A 22,460-nucleotide genomic window follows, 5' to 3' on the forward strand; every position below is an offset into this window, starting at 1 on the left:
GCTTTTCCACTAAATGGTTAAAAAACTATTGATTTTCTATTAGAAGATTAAAAAGGTTTTGTTGTAAAGAATGGTTTCAAACTCAAGTTCAGTATTCCGGTGCCTTTTCTTGAATGGGTAATGGGTCTGCTTGTCATCGAGCCTTCTCAGTTTATTATGCATAGACTTTCAGGTTCACCAGATTTATGGTTCAACAAATCCTAGGCATTCCTTCTGGAGACATTTCAATTAATCTTCGCAATAGTTCCATCAAATCATGTGATCAAGCAGTTCAATCTAATTCAATCTTTTTAGGTTCACCAGATTTTGGAAGATAATATAACTCCTGGAATAACTATTGCAATGGGATATGATACTGAAGCCAATATTGACCCAACAGAAATTGATTGCAGAGGTATATATCTATTCATTTTGCTTCTTTTTTATTCAAGTTTTGTTTATCATCGTTTTGCTTAGTTCTATATGCTTATTCAGTTGATATTGCTCGCCAAGATAAAAGCCAAATTTTGGTTTTATCCTGTTCTTATAGTTTTTCATACTTTGTCTGTTTCTCTTATTCAGTTCATAAAGTACTGCCTCATAGTTTATTAGTACGATCATCTTGTTGCTTGTTCAAAATATTCAATCTGCAGTTAATTCCAAAAGGAAGGCAAGAATGGGTTCTAGTACGATTGACAAGAAGAAAAGGAATAATCCATTCAAGAGAGTAGGTATCACATTTGATGATGATAATGCATGATGCCAAAACATGTGGGTACATGCATTATCATTTTCTTAATTTTTACAATTTTGGGTGATCTAATTCATCAGATTTTTTTTGGTTGCAGGGTCTACCCTGAATTCTGAAGCCAAGCTTTTATGTTGTGGCACCTCAAGAATGTCAAAGTAACTGGGTTCTATGAGATGATACTTTTTGCAGTTCCAGTAGTTTACATGTCTGCAACTCTGAAAAACTAAGCGTACTGTTTATTACTCTATTTGGTTACAGAACTTGTTCTCTTGTTCCATCTTTCTTAACATCTGGACCAGAATTCTGAGAACATTTGAAAGTGTTCTGTCACTCCATTTGTAAATATTCCAAAAAATGTTCCAGTATTTACTTTAGAACATTTGAAATGTTCTGTAACTCCATTTGAAATGTTCCAAATAAAGTTTCAAGAATTACTTCAGAGAACATTTGAAAATTTTCCAAAAAGGTTCCAGGAATTGTTTTTGAGAACATTTGAAAATTTTCTATCATTCAATTTCAAATGTTCCAAAAAAAGGTATCACGAATTACTTCTGAGAACATTTGAAAAAGTTCTATAAGTCCATTTGAAATTGTTCCAAAAAAGAAGTTCCAGAAATTACTTCGGAGAACATTTTAAAAAGTGTTGTCAGTCCATTTGAAAATGTTCCATAGCACTTCTAAAAACATTTTAAATGCCCCCAGAACACTTCTGAAAAATTTTTAAATGCCCCCCAGAACAAATCTAAATGTTTTCGGAACACTTTTGAAATGTTTCCAGAAGAAATTTTAAAGTTCTAGAACACTTCTAAAAACATCTTTAATATTCCAGAATACTTTTGAAATGTTTCAAGAAATAAATCTTAATTTTTAGAATAAACAAAATGTTTCGAAACAAATCTTGAAAATTTAGCTAGAACATTTGTGAAATGTTCCCGGAACAAATTTGTGAAATGTTTTGGGGCAAAATAAAAGTTCCGGAACATTCTCAAAACATCACAAGTTAGAATGTTTCGGAACACTTTTCAAATGTTCCTAGAACAAATCTTGAAGTTCTCGAACACTTCTGAAAACGTTTTTGGAACAAAATAAAAGTTCTAGAACATTCTCAAAACAGCACAAATTAGAATGTTTCGGAACACTTTTCAAATGTTCCTAGAACAAATCTTGAAGTTCTCGAACACTTCTAAAAACGTTTTCGGAACAAAATAAAAATTCCGGAACATTCTCAAAATAGCACAAGTTAGAATGTTTCAGAACATTTTTCAAATGTTCCCAGAACAAATCTTGAAGTTCCCGAACACTTCTGAAAACATTTTAAATGCCCCCTAGAACAAATCTCAGGCCCTGTTTAGTTCCCAAAAAATTTTCTGCAGTACCCATCACATCGAATCTTTGGATATATGCATGGAGCATTAAATGTAGTTGAAAAAATAACTAATTACACAGTTTAACTGATTAACACAAGATGAATCTTTTAAGCATAATTAATTCATGATTGGACAATAATTACCAAATAACAACGAAAGTGCTACAATACCAAAATCCAAAAAAATTCTGGAACTAAACAGGGCCTTAATGTTTTCGGAAAACTTTTGAAATGTTCCCCGAACAAATCTTAATATTTTCGGAATAAATGTTCCCAGAACAAATCTTAAAGTTTCAGAATACTTATGAAAACGTCTTTAATGTTCCATAACACTTTTGAAATGTTTTCAAAATAAATTTTAATATTTTAGAATAATCTAAATGTTTCGAAACAAATCTGAACGTTTTCAGAACAATCTTGAAAATTTGGCTAGAACATTTTTGAAATGTTCCCTCGAACAAATTTGTGAAATGTTTTGGGACAAAATGAATGTTCCGGAACATTCTCAATACGGGACAATCTACTAAAACAAGTCAGAATGTTTCGGAACACTTTTGAAAACATCTTAATATTTCAGAACAATCTAGATGTTTTCGAAATAAATTAATAGTTTCGGAACAAACCAAACCGTTTTTCAGAACAATCTTGAAAATTTCTCCAGAACATTTGTGAAATTGTTCCGAAAACAAATTGTTTCGAAACAAACTTTTTGAAGAGAATTTTAAATGTTTGACAAACTCTTTTTGGAACATTTTGGCATTTTATTTGGAACACTGTGACTTGTTCTCAAACAAATTTGGAATTCGTTTTTGAAATAATTTGTAATGTTTGACGAATATTTTTTGGGTTAAACAATTTTATAGAACACTCTAAAATGTTTCCAAACAATCCTCAAATGTTCACAAATAATTTCTGGAATGTTTGGCTAACATTCTAAAAAGTGCAAAGTTTTTTCTTCAAAATATTTGCAGAGAAACACGAAAAAGTAAGAAAGAACCTGTAGATCACGACTTCACCTTTTGCATATAGCGCAAGCGAACATTTAAGCCAATAACCTTAGGGCCTGATTGGTTTGCGTATAGCCACAGCCTGGCTCGCATGCTGCGTACAGGCCCGCTGTGGCCAGGCTCGCCGGGTGCGAGAGGTGCTTGATTGGTTTGCGTACGCCTATATACAGACATGGTTTAGACATTGTTTGGCTGCCTGCACATCCAATGCAAAAGTGAATTTCTGTGTCTGCACGTTCTTCCATGCACACTCACACGCCCTCGCGCTTGCACCATCGGAGCCTAGCTCCAGAGAAACGGTCGATTCTCTCGTTCCTCCGGAGCCTGGCTGAGAGCAGCCTTTTGCATGCGCGCAACTTGGTCGAAGGAGTGGAGCAGGAAACCAAACACGCAGAGTCTGCATCCACCGGGCCTGGTTGAGCTGCATGCAGCCAACCAATCAGGCCCTTAATGGACCAGCTTCCGCGTCCGTTCCAGCGCGCCGGCACGCACGTGCGCCCGTCCGCGCCGTGTTTCTGCGATGCAATTGTTTCTAATCGCAGAACGCGATACATAGACGCCCCCTGTGCCCGCTGCTCAGGAGTCGGAACGCGACCCGCCGCGTCTCTCGCTTTCCGCGGTTGTGCCCGCCTGGGCTTATGGGGGGGGGGGGGGGGGGGGGGGGGGGGGGGGGGGCTTTGGGCTGCTTGCTTGGGTCGTCTGTTCTGCGTGCTACCTGGCCCAACTGTGTTCGCCCAAAATGCAACGAATTTGTTCCCAAGAAAAGTGAAAACACGTCAAGACAGCTGGAGCAGAAGGGCCAGAACTCAAGCATCTCAAATGTGACATGTCCTCTAGGTAGGGCTTGGTACCTTCAGCTCAATTCCAGCGCAGTATTCACCGACACCCGAACGGAACATCGACGCTGCCTTTCAGGCTTGCCGCCGTTGCTGTACCTTCCCATGGCAAAAACAACTGCACGCATTCTGCAGTGGAACGCAGAGAAGGCTGCGCTGCGGAGGCCGCCTGGCCGGTGGGCTGCGCTCTGAAGCGCAGACTACCAGTACCACCAGCGTCGACCGAAGTGCTGGAACCGCATCGCCAGCAGGAATGATTTCCAAACCTTGCAGGCACGCAGTTCAAATTGCACAGATATGACCAGCCCCAAATCATATAACGCACAACAAATGAATTTCTCACATTCGAGATGCGGCTAATCAGGTTCTGAACCCCCAAGAAATTGAAGCCAACAAGCATGTGTAAACACAAAGCGAACAGACAAGAATAATGCCAGCTCTTCATGATTTATATTAAAAGCAGACGACACGGCTCTTCAAACAAGAGTTCAGATGTCCAAATCGTTCACATCTCTCCTTGGCTCACACTTGAAAATTGCTCTAATATCCTAGCAGGCCCCGTTACCAAGCACAAATTTCAAACCGAGGTCCAGAATGTCGAACATAAAGCTCCAGGCGCCGGAGTGTGTCGCATTTAGTGGGACTTGACGTACTCCTGCACTATGTTAAGGCCCTCAGATTCCTCACCGTAGTCCTGGAATTGGAACATAGAAGACAGGCATCAGCTTAATGCAAGCCATTCCTTGAATGTATAAAACAAGTTGGTTGTTTGTAGTACTTCAGCAGGAAATCAATCTGTTACCTTGACAACGACACAGGAGCAGCCCACAACCTTCCTTGCCTTGCCCTCAGAGTCAATCTTGCAAAGCTGGGATAGGGATAATAACAGGCAAAGCTTGTTAGAACTTGACAAGCTGTAGAACAAGGTGGAGATAATGCTCCGCAAATTAAAGAATGCACGAGACAATAAGTGAATGTATAGGCATGTTTTTTTAACGTAATGAATGTATAGGCATGTAAGAATCCAAAAACAGCAGTACAGTCACCACTTTTGTAATAGCCAAATAGATAGATCAATACGAATCACCAACTAAATGTTAAAACTTGAAGCATCTACAGATCAACACAATGTAAAATGAGGGTTTTCTAAGAAGCATTATTTGAACTCACCCCAGCCCACTCGCCAAGAGTTTTGGCGCTAGGCACGGTAACCAGATGAACATTGTGCTCGGAGCACAGTGCCTTCACCAGTTTGACATAATCAGGCTGGTCACAGTCCTCAGCAAGCACGCAGAGCTGAGCAGCATGCTTCTCAATGGCTTTGGCAGCCTCACGAAGGCCCTTCACAAGACCATCATGAGCACTGGACTTCTTCATGACAAGCTGCAGGGCAGTCATCAAGTCCATCGGCTCCCCGAGAACAGGGGTAGGTGCCTCAACCGCAACAGGGGTCTCCTGATCCCTGCAAAAGCGCAAAATCACAGTGAATCATTGAGCAGGACATAAAAAGACCAAAACAGCAGGATTTCCAGACAATCGTACCAAGCCAAAAGAAAATATGCCAACATATTCCCATAAATGCAGCAAAGTATTCATAGTTTTTTTTTCACATGGGTTAAACTAGCCATCGACTAGCAACAGGTCACAAGGCCCAAGAGTTATAGCATAAAGTTACATTCAATTCTTCATATGAGACAGTCTCCATCAACAAGAAACAAGATTTTGAAGTCTCAACTATAAGAAAGGCCGGAACCCTTTAAACTAACAAAGGTAACCCTAAGAAAACAACCTGATTTTGAGGTCTGAACCATTTAGAACCATTTCTGCTACAACGTGATAATCCCATAGGGTGATTGGGAATGACTAATACAGTCACCAAACAGTCGATTCACTCTACAAATCCGCCCAGCTATTAAAAATAACAAGGATGCACTCTGCCGGAAATGTTTCAGCCCAGATCAACACCACGAGCGTAACTTACACGATTAAAGAGTACAGCTAATCAACCTAGCCACGATTCCTCAGTTCTCGAAGCGAGCAGGAAACATGAAACATCCCGCATAGGTGCAAGACAAACATGTACACCAACTAGGTAAGCACAAAAATTAAAGATTTGGTGGGAGAACATACGCCATCTCCCGCGCTCCGAGGACTTGGCCGACTGCGAATGGATTACCTGGGAGCGAGCAAGCGGAATGAATGTCAGTAGCAATTAGAGACGGAGATTTCGGAGGAAAAGGAGGAATGTCAGAAGCGCGCCGCCACCTCGAGGGGTTGGAGAGCGAAGGGAAGCACCGTGCGGCTAGGGTTTTCGCGAGGGGAGGAGACGGCTGGGTGCTGGTGGACTTATATCTGAGTCGGGTCATTTGGGCCTTAGTGGGCTTAACGTTTTATCAGGCCGGGGGCGAGTGAACCCACCGATTTTGAAATAGGCCCAAATGGGATTGGCCTTAGTGATGACTTGCTATATTTAAGGTTCTTTTTTTTGTGTGAAAACAGAGCATAAACGAAGGACCTACATAGACCAAGTACAATCATCACTCATATGGAAGCAGGCACGCACACTATTCTATGAGTACCTTCGAGATATTGAGACAGTAAATTTTGAGACTGACAATAATTGACTGAGATAAACGCAAACATTCGTGCTGAGTTTAACTCCAGCTCTGGTCCTGGTGGTAAGCTTTAAAAGTTTGGTTACTAGAGTTAGTTATCTAGATCTTTCTAGCTTTATATAACTACATTTTTCTCTAAAACTATGCAACTTGTGTTGCAACGATGTAGCATTATGATTTGCTGTGCTTTTCCATTTATTATAACTCCGTATACTTTTTTTTTCTTTGAACGCACAACCTTGCACAGAAAGATGAAAGACGAGTGAAGCAGCATGTAGGCCTACCCTATTCAAAATGCACACGGCACACGCAATTGTAGCTTAACAGAAGCGGTCCGCTAATTAAACACAACCAATTTAGAAGTTAAAAATGCACACACGCCAGAATAAAGTTATGCTTCATCTAGAGTGAAAGCCAAGAGTGATGCAATGCTGCAAAAACAGTAGCATTGTCTGGTTGCCACACTGGCTGCTACAGACTGATGAGATGAGATCCTAGACCAACGCAATGCTGCTGCCGCCACCAGGAGGCTTCCGGACGCCGCCAAAGTAGTCCCGGGAAGCCACCTTTCCGTCGGCGAAGATGTTGCTGCCATTCATCTCCCTCAATTTCGCCGTGCTCAGGGCCAGGGGGAGCATCTTCTTTGAAGATGTTATTTCCAGTCAGCTCGTGGAATTTCTGAGCGTGAATCTTTTTTGCTGTCTTGACCACTGGTTCCTCGCCGAAAACGATGTTGCTCCGACCTCCAGCAGGCTGCATATGCACCGATTATCAAAGCAAGTTCAGTCTATTTAGGCTGCAAGCAAGTTAATGTACTTAAAAAGAAATCCAGAAATTGTTGTAGTGTAGACAGCGGGCCACTTAAGGTTCCTTAGTAGCTAATAAATTATGTTTTTAGAATAAAAGACAACCTCATCTTGTCAATAAAATCATTACTTTATGATACAAGAAAAATTCAAGTCTCTCTCTCTCTCTCTCTGCGCGCGCGCGTGTAAAATTTGAGCTTGAACTTTGGTGACTAACGAAGTAATGTGAATATTCACAGTATCCCCGCAAGGAAAAAAATCTTTAAGATGGAAAGAGCCTCTTACATTGGATACTTTAACTGATGTGTGAATGCTTCTTGTGTGTGGAAGTGCAAAATCCAAGTTTCCTCGCAGCTCCAGATTACGAGCAGCCAAGGGCCTAGCAGGAACCTCAGGGGGTGGTCCAAAGATATCACTCCCACTCAACTCCTTGCTCTTCGATTCTGAGATCTGCTTTGCCGTTTTAGAAGCAGCTTCACTCTCCAGGGTGCCACTAAGCTCTCGTTGCTTGGCCACCTCAGGCAATGAGGATGGCTTCTTGAGGGACACACTTCCCTCTGCACTTAATGTTATCTGACTCATGCCAGTTACAGCTTGCTGTTATGAAAAAAGAAGACATAATTTAGATATATAGAATTCAACCTGAGACATTTAGAAGATGCTATCCGAAAATAGTCACAGCAAAACACTAGGCATTCTCAGATAAATATCCAAAGAAGAACTGAAAAAATATTTCTATCAGAAATAGGTATTGGAGACACATAGGCAGACACGCTAAGTTCAACGTGGCATAGTTTGGTGCTTGTGACTGGACAAGTATTTCAAGTAATCTGAATATCTAATTGTAAACATGTGAATGTTTTCAGAGCATTAAAAATATTCGATTACCACAATGATGATAAAAGGCACTCTTAACTAATTGAAATAGCAACTCGCTACTATTTGCAGCAAGCAAGGCATTCACATACCTGATACATCCTCAAAGTAGTTTTGTGAGAAGGATTTGCTGCACCAGAACCAGACTCGGAATTATCAGTTCCACCAGACGCAGCAAATATTCCACTCCCAGTCATCTCTTTCATCTTTGAGCCAGAGCACATTTTCCTATATATCCAATGAAGTAAGTATTGCAGAGGTGACTGAGAAGGTTTGAACTACGATAAATGAAATGTTCTTAAAATACAATGTAATTGTCTCCTTCATATATGCTGGAGGAAAAGGAATTATCTATCTGGAAACATGGGCTGACTGGGTATATTTTCTTTACACACTACAGTCTTCATGTCAATTGAACTTCATATAGATTCACTAATATGATCTAACATGATACCGGCGAACTTGAAAGAAATATTTGCAAACAAAGAACGTGAAGACGCTAACATTTCAAATCAACAGCATAGCAGAAAAAAAAATATTGTAATTTGCTATTAGCACAGCAGAACTGCAAATCTGCACGCTAGTGCCAATGTGCCATAGCTACAGCTACAAGGCAGTAAGGCACCCAACACCAGATGCCCCACCATAATCAGCTTAATCATGGCTTCTCGCAAGTACAAATCGGCCGGCACTTTCTCAGCTGACCTCCACTTTCTGTGCCATACAGCAGCAGCACTGCAGATTTGGACCCGAGCAACAACTCATGTTTGTCCACGCCAGTACAAATGTACAAGTGTTCTAGTGCTAAAAATAGCTGAAGACTCCAGCAGAGCAAGACACACGGAACCCCAAGCAAAAGCGCGCGACACGGGTACCAGCGCGGATCGAGCGGATCAGGGCACGAATCGCTCACCTCTTGCTCAGATCCTCGGGCTCGTGCTCGGCGACCGGCGCGCCGAACATCGCGGGCGTGATCCCACCGGCCGGCTGGGGGAGGCAGGGAAGCAACGACGGTCAGTGGGCCCGAAAGCTGGCGGCGGAAAGGGGATGGAGCTCAGCCCAGCCGCATCGCGAAAACGAGGACTCCACGGGCTCTCCTCAGAGGGTGGGTGGGTGGCGAGGTCACCTTGAGTCAGGGGCGCGAGGCGGGGTGGCGGACGCGGCGGCGGAGCCCTCCTCCGACCAGGCGAGCAGGCCCGCCGTCGAGGCGTGCGTCTTCCGCACCGGCACCGCCCTCTCCATGTCTCTCTCCTGCTCTCGCTCGCTCGCGCTTCGAGTTTTGAAATTGCGCGTGCTCTGCTCCGCACCGAGGCCAGTGCCTGTCCACTCCCTTGTCCCTGAGGGCTTGGGGTAGCGGCACTTTTTTTTTTAGAGGCCCTAACTGGAATGATGTAGTATCTGAGATTCTGAACTCAGCAGCAAACGCACACCACACACAACACAGCAGCAAACGCACACCACACACAACACCTCCTACGACTAAGCTAAGATCTAAATCTTGTATTTTATTTTATTTTTTGCATGCACATGTGCTAATGCACGGTCGAATGAGGCCTTCTGGAAATTATTCGGGAAATACTGTTCCCGCGGTGAGGCACGCGAGTTCGAACTCGCGCCGGCCGCTCACTCACTGGCGAGCTGACCACCCGCGCGACGCGCGGTCCTCGGGGTGGCGGCACTTTAAACAGGGACCTTTAAACAAGCTTAAGCTCGGCGTGCTCGAGTAGAGACACCCGCACCTCTAACTCAAAAAAAAAGACACCCGCACCTCGACTTCGTGCTACTGACGCATGGGGTCAAGAAAACGGGGCCCCGCGTGCCAGTGGAGTAATGTGAAGAACGGGCGTCTGTGTTTATACATATCATCAGACGGATAAGCCGTGGTTCCAATTTATTTTCTGCACAGGCTGAAATTTGTGGTTCGACAGCTGAGGGCATAAGGTTTGACCTTTTTTTTGGGGGAAATTTCATGTGTTGATATAATTATCTATGAATCCAGACCTACGCGTGTGTATTTCTCTATGAATTCTAGTTATGCATGATGGCTCTGTTTGTTTTAGCTTATGCCGATTTTGAAGACTCGATTTTGATAAATTCAAAAATCAGATGACTCAGAATTTAGAATAATCAAGAATCCATAATCAGGTGGATTCTCGATTCTACGAGCCATCTGATTTTTAGATCTTTTAAAATTAAACCTCCAAAATCGGCCAAAAGCTAAAACAAACAAAGCCAATATATATTCTTTTTGGTAAAATTTTGGAGTGAGCCTATCAATGACCCATTGGGTGCGTGCGGTGAAAAAAAATATTTGGACTTCACGTTTTGGCTTGGTGAGCCTAATACTACGAGCTGAATACGGAATAAACTTGTCATGCTAACTGAAGTTGTCTGGTCCCATATTAGCTTACGTCATGTGTTAAACAATGGAGATATCTTAAATGTTCAAACTATGCCAAGTGCTTCTTTTCTAGCCACTTTAATACCAAAGTTGACAACTGCTTCGATTATTGTATCTATTTGTGTGGCTTATGGTTCGAACTATGTTGGGAGGGCAATTTCAGTATCTGACACATACGAATGTGTAACGCTCTAGTGTGTAAAATTTGATTCTCTCACTCCATGAGCAACACTGCTCTTAGCTATAGCCTCTAGGCACTACGTGGTTGTTGGGACGATCCATTCCATACCCAAAAGGTATTCTATGATTTTGCCTACCCATATAACTTATTTTGTAATATCACACACTTCGGAGCAATATGCACTTATGGAAGCAAACCGGATGAGCGTAGTTTTTTTTTATGCAACTTCTTACCTCACAATGTGACTCCTAAACTTAGAAGCCGGCAAAACTATCTATAGCTGATAGCAAGCGCATGATATGTGCTTGGATCAAGAGGCAGAATGGCAAGACGTCAAGTGGCTTGGGTGGATGGGCGCTTGCGGCTCTGCAGTCATGGTACGAGAAAGTCATGGACCACCTTCGCAACCACAGACATAGAGACATAGTAGCGCGCGACACAAGTCATATGTTGTGATGGCTCGATCAAAAAATTCATCATCGGACCATTACTAAAAACCATAGATTCGTGATAGACAAACTTTCAGTTTCATCGTTTCGTGAGACATATGGACATATGTCCCCCTCCCTCCTCATTTTTTTTCTAGTACTTCAGACCTTTCCTATTTTTTGATCAAGTCTCGCGGCATTATTCAGAAAATTGTGGCTCGGAAGAATCGCGAGCCAACAAGTTGTTTATAAAATCAGGGAGGGATCCAACCAAACAATCGGATGGTCCGGTCCTGAGGCCGGCTTAAGCGAGTCAACTTAGAGCATCTCCAGTGGGCCTCTCAAAATCAGCCCCCTATTTCTCTAAATAGGAGTCCATCTGTAAAAATTGAGGCCCTAAATCAAAGCCCAACTCCAGTGGGCCTCTCAAATTTCGGCCTGCAAATTTGTGGGACCCGCTGGCAGTGATAGTCCGTTCTCCCCCGATGCCTTGGCTGTCCCGCGGCCACCAAGATCGGCGCCCCGCCCGTCGCGCCGTCCCCGGCCGCCGAGCCCGGCGCCCCCGACGCATTGCCCATCGCGCCGTCGCCCGGCCGCCGAGCCCGCCGCCCCCGATGCCTTGCCCGTGCCCGGCCGCCGACCCTGCCGCAGGCGCAAAGCAGCAGCAGCGGCGTCGCCGCCGCCGCCGGCCCCCGCGTTGGACCGCTGAGCCCGCCGCAGGGGCAAGCAGCAGCAGCGGCGCCGCCGCCGCAGGCCCCACGAGTCTCGTCATCCACTACACAGGTTTGTGTGATTTCGTTTGGTCTTTAATGAAGTGACATTCTTCACATTCTTGTGTACCTATAGATCGTGAGCACAAATGAGCCATGAACTTGGATCTGCTATAGAGGAAGGTTCAAAGCAGAAAATGATAAAAGAGATCTGCTCGCTTTTGCAGTTTATTGATATCAATCTCCAAGGGGATTCATTTCAGTCTGATAGTATTCTTGAGTATGCTGAAAAGACCATAAAGTCATGATACGATTAATTTGTGTGCTTTCAACATCCCAATGTTGTTTACTAGAGACTATCTTTGTGAATATTAGTGACTTTTAGTGTTGGAGTTCATGTAATTTTATTCATGCACGGTGCACTGAAAGTTAAACTTTCTACCAATCCTAGGAGAGGCAATTTCATTTATGCACAGCAAAAGTGCAAATCTGCCATTTATTTGAAAGAAAAGTCCAGTATCAGGTCAAGCACAAATTCATTTTAATTTGTTGCACACTTCTATAGTGCACATTCATATTTCATACTGCTTCCTTTGCCATAAGCAAGTTTTATGCTTTAAGGCAAAATAGTATCTGTAGTTCTGTCCTCTACAACTGCAAGTATATCTCTGCCATGTAAAGCTAAAAACTGATTGTGTTGGTTGGGAATCGGGATCTGCTTCAGTCTATAAGTGAAATCTCCAATGCTTTTTCAGGTACATCAATTCCATGGAGGATGTGATCAAGAAGATCTACACACAGATGAAGTTCGATTTATTCGACGACGAGGACAAAGTTGACTGTTCAGATTCTATACCCAACAGCAGCAACCAGGAATTCAGCAGGGTCGACAGGGGCCGTAGCCACCTGAACAACACCGACGACAACACAAGCGCCTCCGCGCTTTGGGGGTACTCCAGAGGGCACAACAAGCAGCAAGAAAAGACGTCATCCTTTGATAATGAAGTGTTGTAAATGAGAATCTTTTTATTATCTACTCAGTTTGAAAATCTACTCAGTGTTGTAAATGTGACTGATAATGAAGTGTGTTGTTGACTCATGGGTCTGATACTCTGCCATGCTGATGGTGGAGTTAATTTTCTTTGTAAAAGTTACCTCAATTAATGGGATTTTAGTTGATACTCAGCTGTTTAATATCCCCAGTTTTTCTCATCAATATGTCCTGTAACTTTTCTATATGCTTCTTTGTATGCTGTAAATAGGTTTCTGCTCATTCAGCTTACACCAGCAGCTGTTGAATATGCAAGATGGTCGAAGTTTGGTGTCACTAACATATGACTCTCTTGCTGCTGCACATTTGTTAACAAGTACATATGTTTTTCTGAAGAATTCTGAATTACAGCAGCTTCAAATGCTACGCCTTTCAGTATCAAAAACACCAGCACCAGGCAGTAGTTAAATCTATGGACTTTCAAGGCTCTCTGTGGATGGGTAAATAATTGCTCAGCATGCTTCTTCCTTTAGGCATGAATTTCAGTTGCGATAGGAAGTTGCACATAATAGACAGTGAAGTTCTTACATGCTCTTCAGGGTCCTCTTGGTTACAAATATTGCTAGATCCAATCAACATACCTGTTCTAAAGTGTCATGATGAAACTGAAGATGTAACTTACAGACAATCTGATTATATTCAGAACAATCTATCAGTTGTCAGATCTTCAATCATGGCATTTAAAGATGTCTTCAGTGATCTCCTAAAAGTGATTATATTCAGTGATCTTCAATCATGGCATTATATTCAAGCACTAGTAGTTCAAATACCTGCACTAGTACATTACAACACAAATAATTCAGATAGCATGCTATCAAGCACTAGTAGCATCGCCTACACTACGCTCTCCCCGCTGTCGCCCACACTAGCACCGGTGCTATCAACTACAGCAGCACTTGTCTCCTTTGCTATTTGAGCTCTCTTCGCCAAGACATGCGCCCTTTGATGAGCGTCCATGGTAGTCATGTCACAGAACATGATCTTCTTTTCCTGCTCCCACTGCAGCAGCCGCTCCTCCATCTGTAGCCTACGCTGCTCGAGCGCCATATCTTTGTCCCATCGTTCTTTCTTCATCTTATGTTCCTCGGCCTTCATTACTATCAAATTTTGCATCATATCCTTGTACTCGTCATCTCCTTCATTTTTTTAGCTTGTCTTTGGATTGCTTTCTACCCAGAGGTCGGGCTTTCTTGGAAGGAGGGCCTTGGCTGGCCTCTTGCTGTTCTTCTCCCTCTGGTGCAGCGTCTTGCTTTCTACTCGGCATCTTGTTTTGTCTCAGTGATGCGAACTTCTCGCAATGTCTCACCTTGAGCCAACAATGGACGAGTTGGAAACTTTTTCCACTTGAAGCTCTAGCATACCTTGCTTGAGCTTCAATCATCTGCAATAACAGAGATATAGCAGCTGGGATTACGGCAATAGAAGGAATATATATAAAGCAATGACAAGATATAGCAGCAGCAACAGAGATCAAGTACATGTTCTTGGTACGGGACGCTGCTGGGATTACGGCGCTCGATCTGTTCATAGCATGCTTGGAACAGCATGCAGTCCTTCAGTATGATCCCCATTCGATGCTCGAGAGAATTAGCAAACCTATTGGAATCAAAGTCTCTGTTCTGGTGGAAATCATCAGCAATCCTATTCCAATAAGTTTTTGATGGCTGCTCATTACCGACGATGGGGTCATTGCTGATATTCATCCAAGATGTGCAAAGCTGGATATCTTCACATTGAATGTAGCCGCTGCCTCGCCTTGATACTCCTTTCCCGCCACTACTTGGAGTGGGATCTGACGCCATCAGTAATTCCACTGCATTATCGTCGTCCAGTGTCATCATGTTTGTGAAAGACTGGGAGGTAGAAGCCCTTGGGTCCTGCATAAGAGAAAATATCAGAACCAAATATTGTTCTAACTTAGACATAAAATGCAGCACTAATTTAAGACAGGCAACAGTTCACAGCTTCTTATTCTAACTGCATTTCTTCCTTGAAATTGGGCCATGGCAGATCTCAGGACTGCAGCAGACAGAAACTATTGAGAAATTCACATTGAGAAACTGAATGATACAGTAGGTGTCTAGTAACTGTCCTAGTAAAGCAAAATGCTGAACTGACCAAGTAAACCAGCTATCTATGGAAACATCTCAGAATGGTCCATTCAGTGACCAAGTAAACTGAATGATTATCATTGTACCCCTTGCTTCAATTCTACAGGAAGAACATTAGGAAATCGTGTTAAAGAAAATTCAATTTACCTTGAGATTGGCAGCTTCAAGATTAGCTCCTCTCAAGTTGGCACTCGTAAAGTTAGCAGTCTGAAAATCCAGATACGAAGGTAAATAATCACTTTCCAAGGTTGATAGTTTCAGGCGTAACAATAGTCCATATGGAAATAATACAGCATCACTGTGAAAGGAAAACAAATAAGCATGTCTACTGAATGCAATTAGAACTTTGGCAAGCACTGGAATTCTTGTGCCACATTTTGGGTGCTGCAATATAGATACTGAAACAGTAGCAGCAGTAGACCTAATATACAATGGCAACAGAAAAATAGAAAGATCGACTCTGATTTATTCACTGTTGCATTTAGATTGGACATAATTTTCAGTACTCCCTACATGAAAAGGTGAGTTGATGTAGTCATGTGCAGAGCTTCACTCACCACATGATTTTCAGTCCATGACCAAAAGCAAGGTTCAGAAAACATTGACAAGCAATATTCAGAAAACATTCATTGCCTACTTGATGATGTGCAAGAAGCAAGGCGCAGAGTAAACATTGACTTACATTTGCAGAGAAATCAGGCGTCCAGTCAACTATTGGGGTGGATCTGAAGTCGTCGTCCGCGGCCTCGTACTTGAGTACTGGCGATGATGTCGTGCTGCGGGCGTCAAAGGTGGCGGTGGTGGAGAATGGTGGTGAAGCACCTTGAGGCTCCGTGAAGGTGGATGTGTGACGGCGTGGAGGAACGAGCGCATCGTTGGGGAGCTGACAAGGTAGGCCGCCAGCGGGAGATGGCAGATCTTGGCGACGAGGAAGGCCGGTAGCGGGAGGATTTGCAGTAGGACGGGGATGCGGTGCGACGAACGGACGACGTCGCATCTTCTTCGGGGGAGCCGTCGCAGGACGGGGAGGCCGCCCGCCGCCGGAGATGGCGCGGGACGCCGGCGTGGATCTGTCCATGGAGAAGAAGGATGGGCGACCGCGACGGCGCGGTGGGAGACGGCGCGGTGGTTGGCGGCGACGGCGGCGGGCGGCGGCGGGCGGAGACGGCGTGGCGGGCGGCGCCTCGTGCTGGGGGCGTCGGCCGGCGGGGCGGCGCGCGCAAGGAGGGGCGGCGCGCAGGGAGGGCGGCCGCGCAGGGAGGGGCGACGCGAGCAAGGAGGGGCGGCGTCGCGAGCAGGAAGAAGGAGAAGCCGATCCGTTTATTGGAAATGGGAGGCCTATATTTCCAGGGGCTTGGGCCTTCAATTTGGAGGCCCATGCAAAATGGGAGCCCAAATAGGGCATCTACTGGAGTTGAGTTTTAGCCTAAAACTTCTAAAAAATGGGATGGAGGCCTGTTTGGGGACTTGGGCTGGAGATGCTCTTATGAGCAGCAATGTTACAAAAATAAAACATGAACCACAGTAGCCAAAGTAAACACGGTAGCCATAAGAAATATTGCTTCTCTGAAGAGCACATCTCCAGCCGCCCGATCATGCTCCTCCGTCTATAGCGCTCTCACCAAGACTTGTGAATCTGTCTCTAGCATAATATTTTGCATCCCCAAGTCCGACGCTGCATTCAGAGCAACAATGCAGGCATGAGCCTCAGCGCAAAAGCACATGCTTCACCACTTCAATGCATCCTACTCCCCCGATTGATGCATTTCTAGCAATAAAGCCCCAAGCTCCCTTCATGATCTCCACACAGAAAGCGTCATCCACATTAATTTTCCACACGCCATCCACTTCAGAACTTTCCCATCAAGTTGTTGCAGATGTCTTATTTGATTTTTCCGATCCGTCAGAAAAAAACGCCTCTTCGGTGGAAACATGACCCCCCCCCCCCCCCCAGCCTCTAAAGGCTACTTCAAAGTTTCGATTCTTTTTTTTTTGAAATAGTGCACATCCATAGTGCACACGTGGATACATTTTGTTACAAAAGTTGGGATACAAACTTGTTTTGTATATTCATATGAAAATGATAAAATTCATATGCATGTGTCCTAGAAAACAAATTCCCAATAATGTGCACTTTAAATTTGTCATTTTGTATGAATTTTATATTTTGAGTTTGCATCTCAACTTATGCTACAAATATTGTATGTGGTTGCACTACATATGTAAGTCATTTTATTTTTTTAACTTCTAAGTATGCTATTTAGATAGGTTTTCATGTAGTTTGCACTAAATATTTTTTTCAATCGTTGTACTATTTATGACAAGACTCCCTTATTGATATTCAAGTAGAATTCCTCTCATATTAGTGTGGAATTTTTTTTGCAAGTCATCCAAATCATCCCGATTGTGGTTGAAATAGGCAACCAAGGTGTTGCATAACCAATTAATGAATTAGCCATGGTAAACTTGGTGAGACTATCATTTTTTCTAACCAAAGAGGAAACTTGATTAAGTTACAACTGCAGGAGCGCTCTACATATTTACTCAAATAGAGCAGAAGAAACTTGATTAAATTAGAACTAAAACATTGCAATTCCCGAATATTTGGTAAAGTTACTTTGAGCCACTGCCACGTGCCCTCCCCCGATAAAATATCATGTATTTACTCGTAAATTAGCCCATATAATATAAAATTACTTCACTGGAATCATACCAAATTTTTTCAGGATCATAGTGGACATAATGACATATTTTAGAAAAAATATCAAGAATTTTTCATCATTATTTCAGTAGGATACGATAGTAGTGGACATATATTTAGGGAGTGTTTGGATCAAGTGCTAAAGTTTAGTACTAGTCCATCTAAACATGTGTACTAATAAGATGGACTAAATCTATACTATAAAGGATGAAAGAATTGAATCCATTTCTCACCAAAATTGGGCCCACCTTACTCCTCACAGAGGTCCCACCTGCCAGGCCTAGAGGTTTGACGAAAGAATTGGAGACTCATAGTTTCGACATTTCTAAAATGATTCCGCACAAAATGTCGAACTTTTTTCACCGCTCAGCGCCCGCGTACCCGCTGCTGACTTCCCTTTTTTTTTCTGCTCATCAGACGTACCCGCTACCTCCCGACGCCGCCGCACCCGCCGCACCTGCCTCCGCTTGCCCGCGTTGCCGTTCGCCGCGCGTCGCTGACAGCTGGGGCCCGCTTGCCAGCTCCATCTTCACCGCGCACCGCACGCGAACGCGCCTGAGCCGAGTCCGTGATCTCCGCGCAGCGCATGCGCCCGGAGCACGCACGCCAAAACCCGCAGCCGCCCTATAAATAGCCCGCAACCGCACCTCCTGAACCCTATCTCCACCACAGCCGCCGCCACAAACCCTAGGTACACAGCCGCCGTCGGAGTCGGAGTCGGAGCCGCAGAGGTGCTGCGCCGCCATGGTTCGGCCGCTCCGCCGCCCCTCCGCCACCGCGAGCCACTGCAGAAGCTTCGCCTTGGGGTCAGGATCCTCGACGAGCCCGCCTTCCCCGACCTCGGCCTGGTTGAAACATGCAGGAGGAAATGCAGGAGGAGATGATACAGGCACATGTCGACCTGGTTTCTTCCACACCCGACACTCAGTCAACTCTGGACATGCCTGAGGATGCAGAAAAGCTAGATTCCACACCCAACACGGGCGCTCCAGATGGATCCATCCTCGACCAAAGCATGATACCATCAAATGAAGTGATTTGATGCGCGTGATAGTATTGATGCACGTGATAGTCAGATGAATTTAGATATAGAGAATGAGAAGAACCTGGACGACGTACTCAATTCGACGCAGTCATTAGAAGATACGAGAGTCTCTCGGCACAACAAGCCTAAGAAAAATTTCATCGGTGTAATCAAAGAACAAGGTATACGTGTAAACTTTTATATTCTACATTTTTATATTGTCGCTATCATCCGTGCTGTCACTATCTCAAAGTTTTCCATCCAATGCAGATTACACCTGCAATGAAGAAGATGATGCTATTATCAAATCAATCAGTGGCTACGATGATGAGCGGCTTGTTGTGAGAGTTGATGACGCATTTGTTACATTCGAGAGCTTTAAATGTCTTCTCAGCCCTTATGAGTACTTGAACGGAGATGTAAGTATTATTTATGTAAAAAAATTTAGTGTGTGTTGTTATACATATCTATATTTTTGCATGGTGATTCTAAACAAAAGTCTTCATTTAATTGCAGGTTATAAACGCGTACATATACCTCATTAGGGCTGAAAAGCATCTGCTGTGCAGGGGAAAATCTAAGATACACCTAGAGAATACTCTAATTTTTGCTATTCAACACCGTGATGGTAAGAATAAGGACAAGTTTATTCCAAATGTCAAAGAGGACCCTATAGTGGAAACGGTGAAAAAATATGTCGCTCATGACATGGTAATTATTATTTATTTTTGTGCTTGTACTTGCTTATCGATTTCCTTGTGTCATCTCTTATATAGTGTTTGGCATCAACAGGTTTTTATTCCAATAAATATTGAAAAATATCATTGGTACCTTGCTGTCATCAATGCCAACAAACGTCAAATACAAGTCCTCGACTCGGTGGGATTAATGTGTCGTGATGATCTAACTCTTGCTGTGAGTATTAATTTATGGTGAAGCTAAGTTAGGACATTGCATTCATTTGTACGTCTCTGATTTTTTTCAACAATTACAGTTGGAAGGCCTACAGAAACAGATTGATGTTGCGTTAAAAAATGGCGTGAAGTTCACGGCTTGCAAGTGGCCTGACCTTGACGTGTCTTCATGGCCAATTGCTGAGCAGTTTCATCATAGGATGCAGACTGATGGCTACTTTATTATATATTTTATTCTTTACCTAGATAATAATAATAATAATATATATAATATACTCTAAACTTTATAATTTTGTGCCTGTAGTGTGTCTTGTGGTCTGTTTCTATTAAACTTCATGGAATACTGGACAGGGGAAAGGTTATCTAACTCCTTTTCCCAGGTATAATATCTACATGAGTAATTTGTTTGGATTGCATGAGTTAGGCATAACTATACTACATGAGTACGATTGTGTAGGTCGATATGCAACATTTCAGATTGAAGCTAGCGGCCATCCTTTTCGATTCACCCTTTAACACGGCGAGGGACCACATAGAAGAGCACAACGGCAGAGATGAAATATTTGATCCAAATGACTGTGTCATGATACAATCAACACAGATGAGCCAGCTGACGTGCCGCAACTACAAAAATACAACCTCAGCAATTTGCAATTTTATCTTGTCCATAACTGATGAAGAATCTCTGGGGTGAGTGTTAACTTTGTTCTTTATACTACTTTAGATTTAGATAGATTTAGATTTAGATTTCAACTGGATTTGTAGGTACACAAAATGGTGTTTTTGCTAGGTTCAATTAAAAAAATATTGTTTGCAGGAAAGAATGGGTGCGAAGTTCCAATCCGCACACCATAAGCTTAAATCTCAAGGAACTTCAAAAAATACTTGATCCGAACAAAACCATGGAGCTCGATGTTTTCAATCTAGGAGTGCGTTTGATTGCTTGTGATGAGTACGCGGTGCTATGGGAGCCAAAATGTCACCTGCTAGATCTTAAGTTCTCCGTAAGTTTACATAATATACTTTATTATATATAAAATAATAAATATATTGTAAATATCCTAACAGTTTATCTCTTTACAGTTCGCCTGCAATTACAGACGCCATCCTAAGTATCGGGTCAATCATAAACCCAAGGAACTGGCTACATTTTTTAGTGACTGGCCCGCAGTGCAATTACGTTCGCGGAATGTCAGTTTGTAAGTTCTATTCAAATTTCTTTTGCGGTTCGTATAACACCTCAAGCTTGCGGATATATTAACGTCTACCATTGTAGGTTATCGCCCCTTTCTATTCCTGCGGCACATATGCATTTTTTGTACTGGATAGGAAGGCCAGAGTCATAATGATAGTTGATCATTCACCTGTGCGTGAATATGCTGCATATAACCACCCCTTCTTTCACTACCTTCCTCGGATACAAAAGGTTGGAAAAGTATTTGATCGTGCCATGGAGGAAGTAGATCCCGTATGGAACGACAACATTTATGATTGGCATCCCATATTCCCTTTTTGTATTCCTAAAACATTTGACTGGTAATACTTATACTTTTACCTCAATATAAAATTGAAATATTTTGACTTGATAACTTTAAAGGTTCATGGAAAATCTTATGATGTGTAGGAACTTGAAAGGGTATATAGTCTATGAACTTATGAGAATGTGGGATGGTCAGTCATTCCAGCAAAGGCTCTGTATGGTTAGTAAAACAGTCCATTAGATGTTCTCTGTTATCATTCAACTTCTCCTTTACTGATAATATTTTCCATTGCTCTACAGGATTCAGGTGTTCTCAGAAAGTGGTTCCTAATTGAAGTTTTAAAATGTTATTTTAATAAGAGCGCAAACAACATCCCAGAAGATATAAGAGGTGCTGTCTCCTCCATAAGGAACATGGATGTCGAGAAGTATTTTTAATTTCCTGTATTGTCATGCCGACGTGTAATAATGAAACACACATTATTTTGTTTAGTTTCCAACTTTCTAATCAAAATATTGTTTAGTTTTGCTTTCCTTCAAGCAAATAAATATTGCTGGGTTATTCCATCTCGCAACAAATAAGACTTTTTAGCAGTAGTTCGATTCGATGTAATTCAACTTCAAACACGTGCATAACTACTAGTTTTAGTTAAAACTACAAACTTTAGCAAAGATGTGACTGCTATTATACATTAAAATTTAACGCCCAACTTTAACCCAACAGGACCGTAGAAGCCTGGCTCCATGGGTGCAGTGTGCTCAGGAAGAGAGCATGCAGCAGCACCATGGATGCTGGAACATACGTATGGACATACGTCATTGCTGATTCTGCTTGCTTGGGCACAGATATTATGGCTTTATTTTTTCCCCATGTCTTTACACATTTCTTTTCCTTGCTTGAGTTCGAGATGTGTCATGCCGGAGCTGGTTCCCCCCAGCGCGGATGCGGAGAGCAAGCAGCTCGTATTTTATTTCCGCGCGCCCGCCGGCCGGCCGCCGCCTAGCCGCCCCAAACGTGTACTGTGGCTCCTTCGGGTACGCCCGGTATTTCCGTACTTGGTAGATCTTGTAGCCAGCCAGCATAGTCAGGTGGAGCTTATATATTACTAGGAGGCATCAAATTCCTTTGGTTAAATAGAAAAAATAGGCATTTCGCCCGGCCTTAGCTCGTTCAATTAATGCAACATCAGAATTCTACTAACTTTCCAGGATTGTGGTCACAT

General features: G+C 43.0%; 2 protein-coding genes and 1 long non-coding RNA gene across 3 annotated transcripts; 1 reads left to right on the forward strand and 2 right to left on the reverse strand.

The window, feature by feature from the left end:
• The first annotated feature begins 403 nt into the window (after nucleotides 1-403).
• On the forward strand, nucleotides 404-1,168 carry LOC120656935. Its single transcript, XR_005668039.1, has 2 exons — nucleotides 404-706; nucleotides 828-1,168. It is a non-coding gene; the product is annotated as an uncharacterized LOC120656935 (long non-coding RNA).
• Nucleotides 1,169-4,342: 3,174 nt separating this feature from the next.
• On the reverse strand, nucleotides 4,343-6,300 carry LOC120706123 (40S ribosomal protein S12). The gene is made up of 5 exons (XM_039990699.1): nucleotides 6,205-6,300; nucleotides 6,070-6,115; nucleotides 5,110-5,401; nucleotides 4,742-4,807; nucleotides 4,343-4,633 (listed from the first exon to the last, which is right to left on the reverse strand). Exons 2-5 carry the CDS (start codon nucleotides 6,072-6,074, stop codon nucleotides 4,574-4,576), a joined length of 423 nt encoding a protein of 140 aa, XP_039846633.1. The 5' UTR covers nucleotides 6,075-6,115; nucleotides 6,205-6,300; the 3' UTR covers nucleotides 4,343-4,573.
• Nucleotides 6,301-6,817: 517 nt separating this feature from the next.
• Nucleotides 6,818-9,573, reverse strand: LOC120706114. Its single transcript, XM_039990691.1, has 5 exons — nucleotides 9,363-9,573; nucleotides 9,150-9,223; nucleotides 8,329-8,464; nucleotides 7,646-7,957; nucleotides 6,818-7,307 (listed from the first exon to the last, which is right to left on the reverse strand). Exons 2-5 carry the CDS (start codon nucleotides 9,197-9,199, stop codon nucleotides 7,026-7,028), a joined length of 780 nt encoding a protein of 259 aa, XP_039846625.1. The 5' UTR covers nucleotides 9,200-9,223; nucleotides 9,363-9,573; the 3' UTR covers nucleotides 6,818-7,025.
• Nucleotides 9,574-22,460: the final 12,887 nt, after the last annotated feature.

Source organism: Panicum virgatum, chromosome 1K (genome assembly GCF_016808335.1).
Source record: "Panicum virgatum strain AP13 chromosome 1K, P.virgatum_v5, whole genome shotgun sequence".
Classification (NCBI taxonomy): Eukaryota; Viridiplantae; Streptophyta; class Magnoliopsida; order Poales; family Poaceae; genus Panicum; species Panicum virgatum.

Bases quoted from the DNA above. Each gene is read 5' to 3' on its own strand.
- LOC120706114 (XM_039990691.1), bottom strand. From the start codon at position 9,199: ATGTTCGGCGCGCCGGTCGCCGAGCACGAGCCCGAGGATCTGAGCAAG. The intron at 7,958-8,328 runs GTATGTGAATGC...TTTTCATAACAG, and splicing joins CTACTTTGAGGATGTATCAG to CAAGCTGTAACTGGCATGAG. The intron at 7,308-7,645 runs GTAAGAGGCTCT...GTGCATATGCAG, and splicing joins CATCAGTTAAAGTATCCAAT to CCTGCTGGAGGTCGGAGCAA.
- LOC120706123 (XM_039990699.1), bottom strand. The intron at 4,808-5,109 runs GTGAGTTCAAAT...TCCCTATCCCAG, and splicing joins CTCTTGGCGAGTGGGCTGGG to CTTTGCAAGATTGACTCTGA. The intron at 4,634-4,741 runs GTAACAGATTGA...TTCCAATTCCAG, and splicing joins GCTCCTGTGTCGTTGTCAAG to GACTACGGTGAGGAATCTGA.